Source organism: Sycon ciliatum, chromosome 1 (genome assembly GCF_964019385.1).
Source record: "Sycon ciliatum chromosome 1, ocSycCili1.1, whole genome shotgun sequence".
Classification (NCBI taxonomy): Eukaryota; Metazoa; Porifera; class Calcarea; order Leucosolenida; family Sycettidae; genus Sycon; species Sycon ciliatum.
Window position 1 is genome coordinate 25152621 of NC_088643.1, and position 18035 is coordinate 25170655.

At 49.4% G+C, this 18035-nt stretch overlaps 1 protein-coding gene and 1 long non-coding RNA gene across 3 annotated transcripts in view; one reads left to right on the top strand and one right to left on the bottom strand.

The window, feature by feature from the left end:
- Window positions 1–18035, top strand: part of LOC135819768 (mucin-3B-like) — an 83634-nt gene that overhangs the window by 55634 nt on the left and 9965 nt on the right. For both annotated transcript variants that reach the window (XM_065333043.1, XM_065333036.1), the window contains exons 42-58: window positions 89–700; window positions 1017–1193; window positions 1750–2451; window positions 2773–2967; window positions 4285–4926; window positions 5189–5353; window positions 5565–6317; window positions 6599–6751; window positions 7205–8734; window positions 9190–9354; window positions 9680–10312; window positions 10757–10906; window positions 11304–13046; window positions 13448–13606; window positions 14032–14625; window positions 15112–15270; window positions 17102–17692. In XM_065333043.1, coding sequence (XP_065189115.1) covers window positions 89–700; window positions 1017–1193; window positions 1750–2451; window positions 2773–2967; window positions 4285–4926; window positions 5189–5353; window positions 5565–6317; window positions 6599–6751; window positions 7205–8734; window positions 9190–9354; window positions 9680–10312; window positions 10757–10906; window positions 11304–13046; window positions 13448–13606; window positions 14032–14625; window positions 15112–15270; window positions 17102–17692 — 9123 coding nt within the window. The remainder of the gene's footprint in view (window positions 1–88; window positions 701–1016; window positions 1194–1749; window positions 2452–2772; window positions 2968–4284; window positions 4927–5188; window positions 5354–5564; window positions 6318–6598; window positions 6752–7204; window positions 8735–9189; window positions 9355–9679; window positions 10313–10756; window positions 10907–11303; window positions 13047–13447; window positions 13607–14031; window positions 14626–15111; window positions 15271–17101; window positions 17693–18035) is intronic.
- The window catches only part of LOC135819883 (uncharacterized), a 37813-nt gene continuing 33380 nt past the window's right edge, over window positions 13603–18035 (bottom strand). Inside the window, exons 9-11 of the long non-coding RNA XR_010554001.1 lie at window positions 17732–17842; window positions 15091–15302; window positions 13603–14609 (exon numbers count right to left, since the gene is read on the bottom strand). This is a non-coding gene — a long non-coding RNA (uncharacterized LOC135819883). The remainder of the gene's footprint in view (window positions 14610–15090; window positions 15303–17731; window positions 17843–18035) is intronic.

An 18035-nucleotide genomic window follows, 5' to 3' on the forward strand; every position in this document is an offset into this window, starting at 1 on the left:
TGTAGTGAAAGCCATTCTGCTAGTCAGGTCAGATATTTGAAAAGTTCAAATTTCATTTAATATGCCTTGTTATTATGCTGATGTGCAGGCACGGGTAGTTTGGATCTGGTGATGATGGTGGAGGCATCAACGCTTATGGAGACGAGCCAGGCACAAGTTGTACAGCAGTTTGTGACGGACTCGTTGGCTGCTTCTCTGACGACAGTGCAGTCAGTGGCCGAGTGCAATGTGGTGGTGGCCATGTACGGCAGCGCCGTCAACGTGGTGGTCGACAGCCGTGGCATGACGCAGGCAACACTTCCAGCTCTGGTCGAACAGGTTCAGCGCAATCTGTCCTACCGTGACCTGGGAGTGACAAACATGACGGAGGTGTTCTCGTTCGCACTGAACTACACCAGTTCGAGCAGCAACATCACTATCTCAAGAAATAGCTCGTCTGTACCGTCATCCATGGTAATGCTGACTGGACCCTCTGCCGTACTGGAGATAACAAACGAGGCTGTCACTAAAGCGAACGAACTCAAAGCCAACCACAACACTCTTCTCCCAGTTCTGATCTCAAGCGGAGTGGAGGTGGGATCAGTGACGGAGAGCCTGCAGACAATTGCCAGTTCGCCGTCGGAGGCCAACTTGTTTGTGTGCTCCCAGTACACAGAGCTGTTGAGTGTTCCTTCGCTGATTCAGGCACAGGTGACTATTGGTGAGTATGACACTGGGGAGCGGAATAATGCAATACTGTAACACTTAGCTACATATCACAGACTCATGAGCATGCTGTCATGAACCAGGCTATTGTTGACATGAATATTCCCGGGAATGTCCAAGTGATCACTATCAACTACAGTATCTCCCCTAACAGCTCAGTGCTGGGCACGATGACGGCATGTCATACATGTCACCGGTTCGAGCAATGTCAAGCAAACGAGTTTTGACTGTACAGATACTATCACCCAAGCGTCCCTTCCTTTGCATCTTCTCTTTCTGATTTTCTGATTTTTTTCTTTGCTATGATGAAGATCATACGACATGGTCAGCCTGGAGTAGCTGGTCACGATGCTCAGTCAACTGTGGAACTGGCCAACAATGGAGAGCCCGCCAGTGTCAGCTGAATGCGCCAGAGCAGTGTGCTGGAAACTCCAGCCAAACTAGATCATGCACAGTGGTGAATGTATGCCAGGATGATGGGACGGCAGGTGAGACGCAGTAGCTGCGATGGGTGTGGAAAACTGGATTGCTTCTATGTTCAGCCGTAGCGACATGCAGCGGTGCTGTGCTGTACTTCAAAGCCTTGCACCACCCTTCAAAGCATGAGTTAGGATGCAGAACATGTACAATGTATCATTACATTTTACGGCTTGCATCGATCTTTTCGCAAGCAATTACATCCCTCAGAAAATTGAGCATGTGCTAATTTACTCATGCACAGGCTGAACGGTTTCTCATGACGTATACCTCTAGAATCACTGTCGCAGTACATCATAGCCGTGTTCATGTTCTCAATGCACTTGTTGAACCCCAACATCGTCCTTAGATTTTGTCTTGGCCCAGTTCCTAGTCAGATAGTGACACGGTGTTCAACGACTAGATGACCATGTTCGGTGATCGTATAGACACAGATAGGAAACGGTGTTGCATTGGATATCGATGTTTGGCACTGTACGATTGACCTTGCAATCACCCACGGATGCACTTGTTACTAGTGTGTGAACCATTGGTCATTCTTGCATTGTTCTTGTGTGTACCATGCAGGCCTAGGACAGACTACCTATCAGTCCAGTATGGTGTTCTTGATCGAGTCAAGTGCCAGTACAACTGTGGAGACGTTCACGGAAACCGTCAATCTCATCCAGGACGTAGTCAGTCGACAGCCAGTGCTGGTTGAAAGCGGCAGTCAGATGTCGGTGGTGCTGTGCGGAAGCTCAGTGGTCAACGCCATTACGACCGTTAACATCTCCAATGCATCGCACCAAAGCAGTAATGTTGCGGAGCATTCGTTCAACACCACCGGTATTGCAGTCCAGACAACACAAGAATTCCTCATGCAATTGAACCAGCTGCAGCCTCTTAATCTGGGCCCACTAAACCTCACCCTGGCCATTACAGCAGCCGAGCAGCTGGTGGCTGAGTACAGCGTCACATCAGCTGAGATTAGGGCAAACGAGTCCGCATCCGTGAATGCCAGCGCTGTTTCGCTTGCCGCAAGCCAGCTGGATGTCTTCACCATGATCTCCAGCAGTGTGAGCACAGTAGAAGAGGCAGTCATCACAAGCGCTGCCACCATACAGCAGCAGTACAGTGCTAACATGTTTGCTATCAGTAGCAACATGTCAACACCACCAGCCACACTGGCAACGATATGCAGTCAACCAGCTACTTCTTACAGCTACATCAGCAGTGGAGCAAGCAGCCTAGTGCAGGCTGCCACAATAATACAGGAAGCCATTACACCAGGTGAGCCATTCCTTACGCCCTACTCATTGGCGGAGATGCTTGCGTGCAAATTGACAGCACAGAGATACATGTAGCTTGCATGCACACTGACGATGTATCCTCCACTTTTCTTTCCATGTGAAATGCGAAGAGCTAGACCAGTGGTATCATGTTTCAAATAGCTACAGAGTTCATTGCAACCATCGTCACGCTAGTAATATTATCCCGGCAAACGTTGCCTTCTACGCATACAGGCCAGTGTGTGGACAAGGCAGGCCAGGCCGTGATGCATGGCTGTAACGCACGAGTACTCTTGTTGTTGATTGTGTGACTCTCTTTCAGGTTATCTACCTTGGCAGGAGTGGACACCATGCTCACAATCCTGTCAGAGCAGCAGCAGCAGCAGTGGTGGTAGTGGTGCGGCGGCTGGTGTACAGTGGAGACGCAGATACTGCGCTAGCAACAGCACGGGCATGTGTGCGAGTGAAACGCAGCGAGAGAGCCGGTCCTGTGGTGCCACTGCCTGTCAGTTAACCGGTATGTCAATATTTAATGTTATCCATTGAGACATTTGCTAAAATGCAACAGAGTTCCTAGTATCAGGTGTACTAGTACATTAGTAGCAAGGCAGTATCCATCCACTGATCATGTTGTATCCATCCACTGATCATGTTGTATTCATCCACTGATCATGTTGTATTCATCCACTGATCATGTTGTATCCATCCACTGATCATGTTGTATTCATCCACTGATCATGTTGTATTCATCCACTGATCATGTTGTATTCATCCACTGATCATGTTGTATTCATCCACTGATCATGTTGTATTCATCCACTGATCATGTTGTATTCATCCACTGATCATGTTGTATTCATCCACTGATCATGTTGTATTCATCCACTGATCATGTTGTATTCATCCACTGATCATGTTGTATTCATCCACTGATCATGTTGTATTCATCCACTGATCATGTTGTATTCATCCACTGATCATGTTGTATTCATCCACTGATCATGTTGTATTCATCCACTGATCATGTTGTATTCATCCACTGATCATGTTGTATTCATCCACTGATCATGTTGTATTCATCCACTGATCATGTTGTATTCATCCACTGATCATGTTGTATTCATCCACTGATCATGTTGTATTCATCCACTGATCATGTTGTATTCATCCACTGATCATGTTGTATTCGTCCACTGATCACGTTGTATTCGTCCACTGATCACGTTGTATTCGTCCACTGATCACGTTGTATTCGTCCACTGATCACGTTGTATTCATCCACTGATCATGTTGTATTCATCCACTGATCATGTTGTATTCATCCACTGATCATGTTGTATTCATCCACTGATCATGTTGTATTCATCCACTGATCATGTTGTATTCATCCACTGATCATGTTGTATTCATCCACTGATCATGTTGTATTCATCCACTGATCATGTTGTATTCATCCACTGATCATGTTGTATTCATCCACTGATCATGTTGTATTCATCCACTGATCATGTTGTATTCATCCACTGATCATGTTGTATTCATCCACTGATCATGTTGTATTCATCCACTGATCATGTTGTATTCATCCACTGATCATGTTGTATTCATCCACTGATCATGTTGTATTCATCCACTGATCATGTTGTATTCATCCACTGATCATGTTGTATTCATCCACTGATCATGTTGTATTCATCCACTGATCATGTTGATGCTGAGTGTGTTACAGTAGTTAGATAGCATTGCGTGTGTGTGTGGGGGGGGGGGGTGCGTGTGTGCGTATGTGCATTCATGCATTCATGCTCTCTTCACTGTTCTTGCTCTGCAACACCAGGGACGGACGCAGCTGTTGGCGTCATGATCCTTCTCGACGCGGGCAATGCTCAGACATTCGAGGCAGAGAAGGCTCTAGCGGCAAACATCATCTCCACCATGACCGTCGGCGAGAACAAGACATCAGTCAGCGTGGTTATGTATGGCAACACAACGCAGACATTGATTGATAACACACAGGTGACGTCGTACGGCCAGCTCAACTCTCTGCTCACTACTGTGTCTACGTGTAGCTACCCGAGCCTGGGATCTGGCAGCCTTGAGCTGGTGTTGGGTGCTACTCAGGTGCAGGAGTTTGTCACCAACCACACATCAGTCACATCGTCAGTGCATACCGTGCAGGACTCTAGCCAGGCGCTAGAACAGGCCAATCTCATTGTGTTGGCATCCTCCACAACCCAGATAGAGAGCCATTCTGCTGAATTAGCCCAATCTCTCACTAGTCACTCAGGCGTGTCTGTGACCACTAGTTATTTTAGTGCTGTTAGCAACGCATCAACAATTGAAACATCAGCGGCCGCATTGCTTGCAAATCACCTGGGTGAGAGTAATGTGTATGTGATCAGTTCAACCACGAACTTTACACAGGAAGAACAGGAGCTGGTGACGGTGGCTGTCGGTATGCAATCACAACTCTACCCTGGTAAGAATTACGATAACGACAAAGTTCTATTCTCTCTCGCACAGATACACCCTCTCTCTCTCTCTCTTTATCTCTCTCTCTCTTTCTCTCTTCCTCTCTTCATCCCCAACACTTTACTTTGCCGGTCACGGTGGACACTACTCTGGCTTTGTGTTGGCGTGTCACTGTCCATTGCATTCAGAGATCGATAACACCGTGTGTGTGTGCTTGACTGACTGGCTACTTTTGCTGGCTTGCATTGTATCTCTGCTCTGTGTTGCAGCTACTGGCTGGAGTCACTGGACAAAGTGGTCGGAGTGCTCCAAGCCTTGCAACCAGGGCTTGCAATGGCGTCAGCGCACCTGTTTGCACTCATTGCTTGGCTGTGACGGCTCCTCCAGTGAAGTGCAGCATTGCAATAATCACACGTGCAACACCACTAGTGCGGGTAAGTAATTTACACCGTGCTGTCATAAACACTTAATTCTTAGCGCTGTCACACTAGCAGTGACTGTGTATGTGCGCGTGTGTGTGTATGTGTGTGCACACGCGTGTACGTGTGCGTTCGAGAACGCGTGAAAGAGCAAAGAATGCAGCCAAAATTAGTGTTTGGCAATACAGCTTGGTGTCTTGTCTTTGCTGCACAATGTGCCATGCAGGTGTGGATGTCTCCGGTCAGAATGCGTCGGTTGGGTACGCTATATTCAGCATAGAAGCACCGGCTACACACACAGCAGTGGCAGCATCATCTCTAGAAATTGAGTTCTTGCAGCAGTCCACTGCATTAGTTACGGAATACCTACATATCGACTCGTTGCCTGCGCACAGCCTAGTGGAGAATGTCATCGTGAATGTCTTCACCTCTACTCGCACACTGACAGCCATCGACACAACAAACTATACAGGCCAAGCAATGACCGTGGAGACGTTCTCTGCGGCCATTTCCAATCTGACCAATGTCACGTGGTTGGAAGCGCTGAGTGAAACACACAGCAGCACAGGCAGCAGTGGCTCTGTCAGCATATCATCTGTGCTCTCGAGTGTGCAAACACAACTAAACACATTCGCTGCTGCAACAGTAACCAGTACAGGTGTAACACCTGGTGATGTCAGCTATGGTACGTCCAGCAGCAACAGCAGCAGCACTCTCTCGCACGCCCCATCCTGTCTTCTTCTAGCGCACAGTGTCATCAATGTCAGCTCAGTGGACCAGACACTTGCCCAGTCCATACAGAACACCAGTGAACTGTTCGTTGTCACCACGCAAGCAGCACTGACCGCCAGTCAAGAAGTTCTCACATTGACGCAGCACCAGCTGCAGCAGCAACAGGCCAGTAGCCATGTGTACGTGGTGCAGAATGTGTCGCAACTGTCCAGCACTTCACAAGTCATACTCGGTGTTTACACATCTGGTAAGGACAGGCCTGTGAATGTACATGCCTCTACTAGTATCTAGTGATATGGACAACACACAAGATGAGCTACTAGCTTAGGATCATGGTGATTGCTGCCAGTTGGCAGAATGTAGTTAAGGGCTAATGTGCGTAGGGTGTCGAACAGGCCTGTACTGGCAATGTTCTGTAGAGTGTGCTGAAGACGCTCCGTTCTACTTCATACGCGCACATGAGGAGGAAAGGCATGTGAAGATAGCTATGCCAGCAGTGAAGTGTGTGGCTGGTTGTGTTTTGTGCAGACTGGAACCCGTGGAGCGGCTGGTTGACATGCTCTGCCACCTGCGGCGGTGGACACCAGATGCGCGTCCGCACATGCAAGCAGCACACAGCTGCACCGTGCACCGGTAGCAGCTCTGAAACACGCTCGTGCGGCACAGGCACTTGCGTCCAACGTAAGTAGCAGCAGCAGCACAGCTGCAGTCAATGGCCTCTTATGTATAGCACTGGGAACGCCATGTCTTAACTTCGGATCCTTTGTTCGTAGCAATGTATCCCCAGACAGAGGAAGGCAGTTGATTGCTGTATTGGTCATTTGAGAAAGAAACCGGAAACCGGATGGGTGCATGCCATTATAATTATTGGGCGTATGATGTATACTGTACTCAGAGATTGGATTGTGACCTGTGGGTCTGTTTGTGTTCGTGCTTGTGTTCGTGCTTGTGTGCGTGTGTGTGTGTGTGTGTGTGTGTGTGTGTGTGTGTGTGTGTGTGCGTGTGTGCGCGTGTGTGTGCGCGTGCGCATGTGTGTGTGTGTGTGTGTGTGTGTGCATGTGTGTGCATGTGCGTGTGTATGTGTTTGTGCGTGTGACACGCATGTGTGTTAACCATCTGATTGCGTGTATGCAGCTGTGCAAACGCAAGTGATAACAGTGTTAGATGTGACCTGCCAGCAAGGCGGGCAATGTCAGCAAGAACAGCAGGCTGCCATTAACCTAGTAAGCGTGACAGCATCGACGGCCGAAGTCATAGTTGTCGGGTACGCTGCAGAAGCAAACATTCTGCTCAACTCGTCGCAATTCACCCAAGCTGCATCACTGACCAGCTTGCCAGCAATGCTAGCACATTTGGAGCAATCTCTAGGTGCAGTACACAGTAATGTGACGGGCACATACAACTCTACTACGTCAGTGACCTCCAGCAGCTCTGGGAATATAACTGCGGCACTAGCTTTCATCCAGTCCATTGTGCATGACACGGCCACATCTGCTGCCGCTGCAGCCAATATGAACTCTCCAACTCCTGCTGCAGCCACCGCCAGCAGCCCTGCAGCGAGTACGGCCCAGCCAGACACAACATCGTCGTCATCGGCAGCTTCACAGGCTCCACCTGAACCTTCACTTTCCACCGGAACAGCGTCATCTAGCTTACACTCATCTACAGCTGTGCACACATCATCGTCGGTATCAGCGGCAGCTTTCTCGTCAACTGCACCCGTGCCATTATCAACAGTGTCCCACTCGCAGTCAGCATCGACTCACTCTTCTACTATTTCATCATCTTCATCACCATTGCAGGCTACAACCTCATCGTCTACAGTGTCACAGGCAGTATCGAGCCCAGAGCCAACCTCCTCATCACAGGCAGTATCAAGCCCAGAGCCAACCTCCTCATCACAGTCCATCACCTCAACGCCAGCGGTCTCTAGTCCGTATTCCAGTTCATCAGTACCTTCATCCGCCACGGATACTACCGTAGCCTCCACATCTTCTCTGCCAGGCAGTTCTCCAGTATCTGCATCATCATTGGCTTCACCGATCTCGTCTACGTTGATAGCAACGTCGTGGACAGCACAGGCATCATCTAGTTCACTGCCAGCAGATACAGCATCAACTGGGACTGGGACTGAGACTGGGACTGGGACAAGTGAAGCACCATCAACATCAACATCATCATCCAGTTCTGTACAAACATCCTCAATGACACCGGGCCCTCCTGCTAGTACTGGCAGTTCAACGGGTACGGGGGTAACACCCGTATCGTCCAGTGTAGGCCAGTCTTCGGCAGAAGGAACAGGCAGTGTTGCAATAACCACTCCAGCAGTGACTGCAGAGCAGAGCACACCGGCTGTGACCGTTACTGCGCTGCCCGTATCAACATCAGTTGTGTTCCTGGGAATCACAGCTGAAATCTCCACAGTGGATACTGGCATTGCTGAACAGCTGCAAGAGGCTAACATTGATATCTCTGCTGTTTCACTCGTATCAGCACCTGTCACAACAACCATCACAAGTACCACCACAACTAGCACGGCTATAGTTCAAACCAGCGAGGTCATTCTGAGTCTCGTGAGCTCCCCAGCCGAGAGTCATCTGGTCACAACGGGAAACCTTGCCAGTGCAGTATCTGCTATTACCCTGCAAACCAACGTTGTTGAAGGTCAGGACATTTTGCTGTGACTAGTCCAAAGGGCTTGATGAGGGGTTGAGGGGTGGTCTGCATATGAATACCTTTAAAAATGCACTCACAAGAAGGCTTGAACGTGCACTGTCAAAGCCAGGGCAGAGTCCTGACACAGCCGACTTTGGGATCCAGTGTTTTTATAGATCCGTATATGTATGGGCGGTTTCCGTCACAGTAGGGTATGACATTATGACTGTTGTGTTCTTGAAATGGACTTTCAAGGATGCTTTGTGCAGAAAGAGCAAGCACACTGACATTAGAGTTTGGCACTGGGAGACATTCTGTGTGTTACGAAGTCTGAACTGAGCGATTTTTGTTCTTCCCTGCCAGATACGAAGGGCAAGATAGGTTATCAAATAATGCATCCACGTCAACACACACGTACACACTCTCCCATCTAACTTGCTGCGATGTTCTGTTTGGTGTACTAGATGAGCGGGGTTGGTCAGACTGGTCAGTGTGGTCGCAATGCACAACAACATGCGGAGGTGGAACACAGCAAAGACAACGCACTTGCAGCCAGCCACTGCTTGGATGCTCTGGTGCAGCACTGGAGTTCAACACATGCAGTGTTGCCCAGTGTCCTGTTGTTGTTAGTAAGTACATGTATAGTGTAGAGGTTGTATTTGCTTGCTAGTGTCTGTGTGTGATGGTATGATAGTAAAGATGTGGCTGTGGGGTTCGTGCAGCTTTGATATGGTCCTGTAGCATGTGTCTATTGTGGGAAGCTTTCATGCAATCATAAATGCAGCAGACTGAGACTATTCTGCCTTCAAGATGGTGTAGGAAGACTGTGAGTGAAGAGGTGGAGTTGGCGGCGCACAGAACACTCGGCGGCATTACTCACAAGGCTAAGAAGAGTTGTGCTGTATTAGTGATTCAACGATGATGTAATGTAATGCTTGTCTGTGCGCTGCATAGGTACTTCAACTGTCCGCAAAGACCTTCTCATAGTACTGGATTATACAGTGACGGCGGCGACAACATGGAGCCAAGTCAGTGCCTATTTGCAGAGAATAATATTGAACACTGAGCCAGCCATGGGCGTGTATGGCAGCAGCTGCAGAATTGTTCTCCAGAATCAGCTTGGCGTGCAGGTGCTGATTGATACACGTAGTATGGCCTACATCACCAATGAGATAATCATCAACGCAATCAACAACATTCAGATCTCATCAGCTGTTAGCAGTACGGCTGTATCGGCTCAAGCAGCGCTGGAATATTCCGCTGCTTACTTCACTGAGATCCACAGCTTCAACAGTTCTGCATCTGTGTCAGGCGTCTCTGTGAATCACACATCAACCAAACCTGTCCTGGTTGTGTTCAACGGTGGTGGCGGTGGTGAGATCAACGAAGCTGGTCTAGCACTGGCTGCGGATCTCAAACACAACGGTACTGTTGTATACACGGTGTGCACGTCCAACGTTGTTCAGCAGCTGGAGGAGTTGAAGCAGGTGGCGTCATCGCCACAGTCTGTGTATGCACACCTGTGCGGCGAGAATGCTGGCTGTCTAATGCAGTTGGCCAGCCTGCAGGAAGCTGAACTGGCTGGAGGTAAGCACTCATGTATCATGTAGAAAGCAAGGTGATGCATTCCGATCCCTGCGTACAACCATTCATTTACATCCGAGTGGAATAATTTCCCCCGCCGATAAAACCACGGTGTGTATAATTGTACTCAACCTGTTCCGTAGAAAATCCCATTAGCTGTTAGCTGCACCTATGCCCGGTCATCGGCATTCTATCGACTACAGGTTGCAGCATAGTCAGATTACGCTGTGACCTGTAAAACCAAAAGCCGGTCATGGAACCTTGTTCCTTCTCGATCATGGTCATCTTCCGTCCACTACACTTGCCTTGTGAAGCTGCAAATCGTACCATGTGGTCATCCGTGTACGTCCTTGTACAACTGTGTGTGCATGTGCGTGCACATGTGTGCGTGTGTGTGTGTGTGTGTGTGTGTGTGTGTGTGTGTGTGTGTGTGTATCATGGCACTAGGCTGGTCACTGTGGAGTGCCTGGTCGACGTGCTCGGCATCGTGTGACCAGGGCGTGTACTGGAGAGACAGGACATGCGTGGACAACACCACGGGTGTGTGTACCGGTGCAACGCTGGAGACAGCCAATTGTACCCTAGCAGCATGCAAGTGTAAGTACACTGTACACTGTACACTGTACATGTACAGGACAGCAGTACAGGTGGAGCTCTGATCGCCTCCAGCAGCAAAAATCCCACGTTTTAACTTTTAACCAGGGTTACAAATTATTTGTCCCACACTCATTAGCACCGGGGACTAGTAAACAAGTTCGTTAGTATCACTCAGTTTTATGGATGTATCAGAACTGTGGCGATCCAGACTTGAGCCCAGCAGCCACTGCTGATGCTGAATTTGATTTCAATGATGATGCTGTGTTTATCTGTTGTAGAAGCCTAGTAGTATTACCACCTGTTGATTTTACTACGCATGGAAAAGTTAAAAAATATCGTGTAGGTTGCATCTACGAGAACTTGTTCCTGTTTGATTCCAATGCCATTTGACTTGCAGCAAACACCAGCATAGCGACATTCATCAACATCGCCCTCGACTCCGGATCGGCTGTGAGCGAAGAGAAGTTTGCGTCGCAGCTCATCCTGGCTCAGGGTATAGTGCGCAACCTCCAGCCACCCGTCAGTGGGCAGGATGGTAGCCGTGTGGTGATCACCCTGTTCGGCAACATCTCCAAAGTCGTGCTGGACACAGCAGACATGATGTACCCCACAACAAGCTCAGTGCTTAGTTCCGTTTCACTACTGTCCTATGAAGACCTGGGCACTGAGAATCTGGACAGCGTTCTGCAGCTGGCTGCAACATTGGGTTTGGGCGGCGGCAGCAGCAGCACCGCCAGTGCATACCCTGCTGTGTCCACGCTGACTAGTGGTCCTGTGCATGCATCCACAAGCACAAGCAGCTTCGCCGCATCCCAGGGCATGCCAAGCTCAGGTACATCAGACTATTACACGGGTACTGGTATATCCAGGAACACAGGAACTCCAACACCAGGGAGTTCATCCATTACTGGTGGAGCACCAGGCACAGGTAGTGCAACATCTCCACCTGACACTGTTAGCCAAGCTACTCCAGGCACTGACTCTGCCACAGCATCAAGTATGATTGCAAACTCTGGCACTGCCGGTGCTGGATCCACTGGCTCCAGTGCATCAACTAGCAATGCAAATAGTGCAACTGCAAGTGGAACTGGTACATTTGTTTCGGCAATCGGAGGAACGTCCATGTCTGCGTTCACAGATGAGGTGACTGGCGCGCAAACATCTCCTATAACAGCAACTGTATATCCGTCCAGCACTGAATCAAGCTCCGCTGAAAGTGTCACTGCTACCTATTCACCAGCATCGGCCTCACACACACACACAGGGCCGGCAGGGACGAGCACAGGCACCGGTGCCCAGCAGGGTAGCAGCTACACTATGCCTGGGACTGCAACTACACTGGACAGCTCTAGTACTCAGGCCTATACTGGCGCTGGTTCTGCTGGTACAGGTTCATCTTTAAGCACTGGTTCTGCGGCTACAAGTTCACCTCCGGGCACTGGTTCTGTTGGTACAGGTTCATCTTCGGGCGCTATCTCCTCAACTTCATCAGCTTACACATCTTCATTGGCCTCCGAGACTGGTACAAGTACCGGCAGTCCACAAGTTAGCACAGGCTCACAAGAGACGGGTGCAGAAGTGACTGGAGCTTACTCTTCAGTTACTGCAAGTTCTGGAACCAATGCTGCAGGAACAGGTGTTGCAAGTGGTACATCGGGAGCCTACACAACAGCCACGACATCAGGCACAGTACCAACGACACTCCACTCTGCAACAGAAACCCCGGCAATGCCACAGGGAACTGGCACTGCAACTGGCACCAGCACCAACACCGGCACACCAGCAGCAGCAGCAGCAGCAACAACACCGAGTGTGGCTACACCGATCGTGCAGCAATACGGACAACCTGTCTTGGTGGTGCTAGCCGAGGCCAGCGTGCAGACAACAGCCAATACGGTACAGGCAGCAGTCCACTTACAGGACAGCGGCTTTTTGATACAGTGCCTGGCTGTAGCAGGCAACACTGCCACGGAAGTCGAAGTGCAGGATGTGCAGGCCTACAACATTTTCGATGTAGTGCCCCCTGTGCTATCCATTGCCAGTCAGCCTACTAGCCAATTTGGCATCACCCTACTGGAAGAGCAAATTCTTCCTGGTGCTCAAATGATAGCAAGCACCATCACTGCTTCCATACCATCAGGTAAAAGTGCTGCACATTGCAATGCTGTACATCAACGTGTGTGGGGAGTGAGTCATTCATAATAGAGCACAGGCTGGACCCAGTCTAAGCTCACCATCGCAATCATGTTTGTTAGGTTCACGCGACCCTCACTCGACAAGCTGAACAGAAACATGTATACGTATAACACTGTTGTTATTGTCCTTTTCTCGAAAAGTGTTTACTGTTTCACACTGACGATGGGCCATGCCCGAATATTTTGTGAACCTGATGCGAGGTTTGCAGCAGAGAGGCTACGTGTGAGTGTTTGGAATGAGAAAAGCAATGTGTAAATGGCTGCAATGGAGTCGATAAATCCCCAGAAACATTGTCCTTGCTTGAAGTATCATTCTTGTTTGTACTGTGTGTTGTGTGCATTACAGAGACAGGCTGGGGTAGCTGGAGTGACTGGTCACACTGCTCAGCTACATGTAACAATGGATCGTACTGGAGACAACGAACGTGCACGAGCAACTCCAACGGGGAGTGTACTGGTGAGGATTTCCAGGTGCAGACATGCTCCATAGCCACTTGTGCGCCAGGTAAGTGACTTTGTGTGCTCGATGCAACGATGGCAGATACAGTGATGTGTGTGTGTGTGTGTGTGTGTGTGTGTGTGTGTGTGTGTGTGTGTGTGTGTGTGTGTGTGTTATAGAGATGCAAGTTGTGGGTACGTGTATGGTGGGTCAAAAGAACAAGCCTTGTGGCCATGAAAAACAACAGTTAATACAGTGACATAACAGAACTGGACTTGAATACATGCACGGCAGCAGCACAGCATTGGTAGATGCAGGCTACGATAGGTCAGAACTATCCGACTTCAATACGTGCACATTACTCTCACAGGGTACGCCGAATAACCGGTGGTACGGAGAAACTGCGCAAGGCAGTCATTTGCTTGGCGCTGTAAACACATTATGTCTGTTGTGTACGCGTGTGCACGTGTGCTTGTGTGTGTTTCCCGTAGCTGTGCACACTAACGTACAGCCGTTGGACCTGGTCATCTGCTTTCCGTCTCAACACAGCATGACGGCGTACGACTTCCAGCAGTTCAAGTGGTTCTGCATGCAAATGATCAGGTCACTGCAGCCATCAGCCAGCACGGGAGGATCGCGTGTTTCAATCATTCTCTATAGTGATGTCGCTCAGGTGATATTCGACTCTGCGCAGCTGAGCGACACCACACTGGCCAGCTTGCTTGCAGCCATTGAATCCATAGCCTACACACCGCCTGCAAGCTCTGCAGCTGATAGCAGTGTGGCACTGCAGTGGGCAGAGAACAGGCTTGTCACGACGCCTACAGCCGATACGCATCCGTGCATGCTGTTTGCCACAGGTGATGGGGTCACCGTGGACTCGAGTAGCGTGACGCTTGCCACCAGTTTGAAGTCGTCTCAGGTAGAGCTGTACACTCTAGCAGTTGGCTCAGCCGTAGCTACATCTTCCCAGCTATCACTGGCAAGCATGGCTAGTTCTCCCGCTGCTACACATTACTACCAAGCTGCTAGTTACTCAGCATTGCCAGCCACGTCCACTACGTTCCAGCTGCAGATGATACACGGTAAGAACGTTTCCCAAAATAATCCCCGCGTAAGCAACGTCAATTACATTCCAAGCAGCGTTCCTGGTGCTTTGCTTACAGTGTTGCCTGGATTCCCACATCTACCCTTCATTGTCGCAGAGGCTAGTACTTTGGGCTTTAGATAAATCAACAGCATTTTGTTGTGTATCACTGTCACGTTACCTGCTACGGCTGCTATCCCTTCTCAGTTCTCACCCAAGTCATTTGGCATAAGGCAAGCTGTGGACTTAGCGTTTCCACTGTCTCGCTTCAACTCAAACATGCAACCAAAGATTACAGTACATGTGTAGAGTAGGGTGTTTGTGTGTGTGTGTGTGTGTGTGTGTGTGTGTGTGAGTGTGTGTGTGTGTGTGTGTGCGCGCGTGCGTGCGTGTGGGGGGGGGGGAGGGGGGGGGGGGTGCAGGGTGTGGTTTACGGCTGTAACAGTGATACATGTCCATTTACCTTTCTCCCACCCTCAATTAGAGCGTGGCTGGGGCTTCTGGAGTGTGTGGTCGTCTTGCACGGCCAGCTGTGGTGGAGGCCAGCAGTGGCGTGAGCGTACGTGTATATCGAACAGCGCCGGTGGCTGCCAGGGACTGAACAGAGCGATTGGAGTCTGCAATAACCAGACCTGTGAACCAGGTGAGTGGATCATGGAGCACCACATCACCTTTCTGCTTACACAGACACACGTACGTACGCACACACACGCCCACACACACACACACACACACACACACACACACACACACACACATGCGCACCTACATACAAACACATACACAGAGATACACACATAAGCACACTAGTACTACTACTATGTACAGCTACCCTATCGGGCCACGCCGCTCTCAGAAGCGGGAGATAACGACAAGAAGAGAAAAGAGAAGAGAGAGAAATCGCAAAGTCAACAATATTTGGCATGGCGTTGCAAGTCCTGTGGCCTTGAGAACCGTCTTTCGCAATGCTCGCATTCATGACGGCAGTTGTTCCTGGCTGCACGTGACATCCGTTTCGCACGGTCACAGTGATGACGGCTCAATCCAGAACGGGAGCGGAAAGAGCGGCGACAAACATCACATCGAAAAGAGTCAGATTCATGGCGAATAGATACAGTGGGGACATCCGTGGACACAGGACAGCGATGCACAGCCAGTCCTCCAGCGCTCCTCAACCACCGCATGCACTTCATACATTGCCTGGCACCCTTCTGTTGTGACACAGGCAACTTCCGCTGGGCAATGCACTTGTGTCGGGCCATGTCGTTATAAGTAGTGTTGAAACGAGCGTATCTATAACAAACGAGCGATCAGTTCCACTAGCGAGCAAGCTATCGAGCAAGCTAACGAGTTTCATTGATGTGGCAAATATGATTTTTTGAATATATTTTTTCTAAGTTCGATTTTTTTAGCTGGTTCAAATTATCACCGCAAATTATCACCGCCGGCATTTGGGGTTGCTGCTGCTTCACTTCGGACTGCTGTTTGGTGTCGAGATGTCTTTTCAGCGCCGTCGTTGAGTAGCCTTTGTAAGAATAGACAATTTTTCAAAGATTGCAAGGAGCCCTGGTCTTCGCTGCATCGCGGGAGAAAACTTCCAAACGACTGAGCGTACTTTCACTCGAATGGAGAGGTGACCGAAGCATATCCTGCGACAAGTCAGCAGATGCGGAACAAGACATCAGTAGAGTCCACCAAAGCTGCAACGACAACTGAAACAACTCAAGTGTCGTGCAGGCATACAGTCACTGTAACTGCGAGTGATTTTCACTATGCTCCGGACTGGACTCTCGATCGACCAGGGACTCGTAACATATTTTACGACTCCCCGGTCGACATGTACTGCCATGTGTACGGAGTACGGTGTTCGTTAGTGCAAACGAGCTGGCCGCACAAACGAGCCGAGTTTCTGGCGAGCGAGCTACGAGTACCCGGTGAGATCGTTTCAACACTAGTTATAAGCACACACACACATACAAACTAGCTGCAACAAAGAGACCTGGAGTATGAGAACTTTTTCTATGATGAAGAACCTGCCAAAGCATTTCTGATAGACATCTGAAATTGACTGCAGTAATGGTGGCAGAACTTACAGTCCATTTCAAAACTATAGACGCGTACCTAGGCAAAAACCGTTATGCCAGCATCTATACCACATAAAATCTGTGATCACGTTATGCATAATTTTTTCCAAATTGGGCGTCTGTTATCCAATCGTTTAGAAACTTTATGAGAGTAATTGTGGAGCGGACCTGAGCAATATTCCGAAAACTATTCTCAAAAAGTTCTAGCCAAATTTGAAATATTTCAAAAACCCTACGCGTCTATAGTTTTGAAATGGACTGTAGAAGTATTTACGCGTATGTTCTGTGTGGCTTTGAGCAATGATAGACACATGGTTGGCATGCAGAGTAGCATCAACCAAATAAGCAATGTTATCTATTTGGTGTATATAATTGCTTTGGTCATGGCAGAGCCGGTCTCTCAGGCCAGTCAAGTCCTACTGATGGTGGACCTGGCCAGCAGCATGACGGCAGCGGAGTTTGCCGAGGTCAAGGTCTTCGCTCGTCAGTTCTTGAGCACACTGCAGCCAAGCCTGGGCGTGAATGGCAGTCAGTTTGCCATACGTGGCTATGGTAGTGCTGGTATAGTGTACTTGCTCAACTTCACGCAGTGCTACACGCTAGCATCGTGCCTACCCGCCATCGATCAAATGTCCTACGTAACCCTCGGCAGTAATAGCGTGGAGGTAGCCATGTCACAGGCTGCACTGGACTTTGCGTACCAGCAGACAGCAGCACAACAGTGGCAGGTGTCCGCACATCAAGTGCTGGTCATGCTGGCGAGAGGCGAGTCTCAAACAGTGAGCAGTGCGGCCACCATGCAGGCCACTGAGCTCAAGTATTCTGGTGTAGAGGTGATCACGTCTGTGATTGGCACGGCAACGGCACAAAGCTCACTGCTCACACTGGCCAGTGAGCCGCTATCTACCCATGCCCATATCAGTAGCAGCTACAGTGAAGTTAGCCAGCTGACTGTGCAGATGCAGTCCACATTCCACAGAGGTAAGCAGATGCACAAGAGAACACCACTCACTCACTCACCATTGATAGCAGCGGCGCAGCCGGAACGGGTATTGCATGCTGTGATTTCCACTCGATTTTCACCATGTGTGTTAGGGAGCACAAGAACTCCTCGGTGGGTTTATCTTGCACCTGTGCAACAACCAGGCAACATACCATGTTGACATAATTATACCTGCATCACACGCAAATAGTGTCAGCTATAATTCTATAATTCTAGGTGAATAGACAGATAATACTGGATGTCAATGCATAATGAGTTTGCTGTCTACAATAATCATGTACTTCTATGTTACCCCCCCCCCCCCCCCCCTGTTGCTTATCT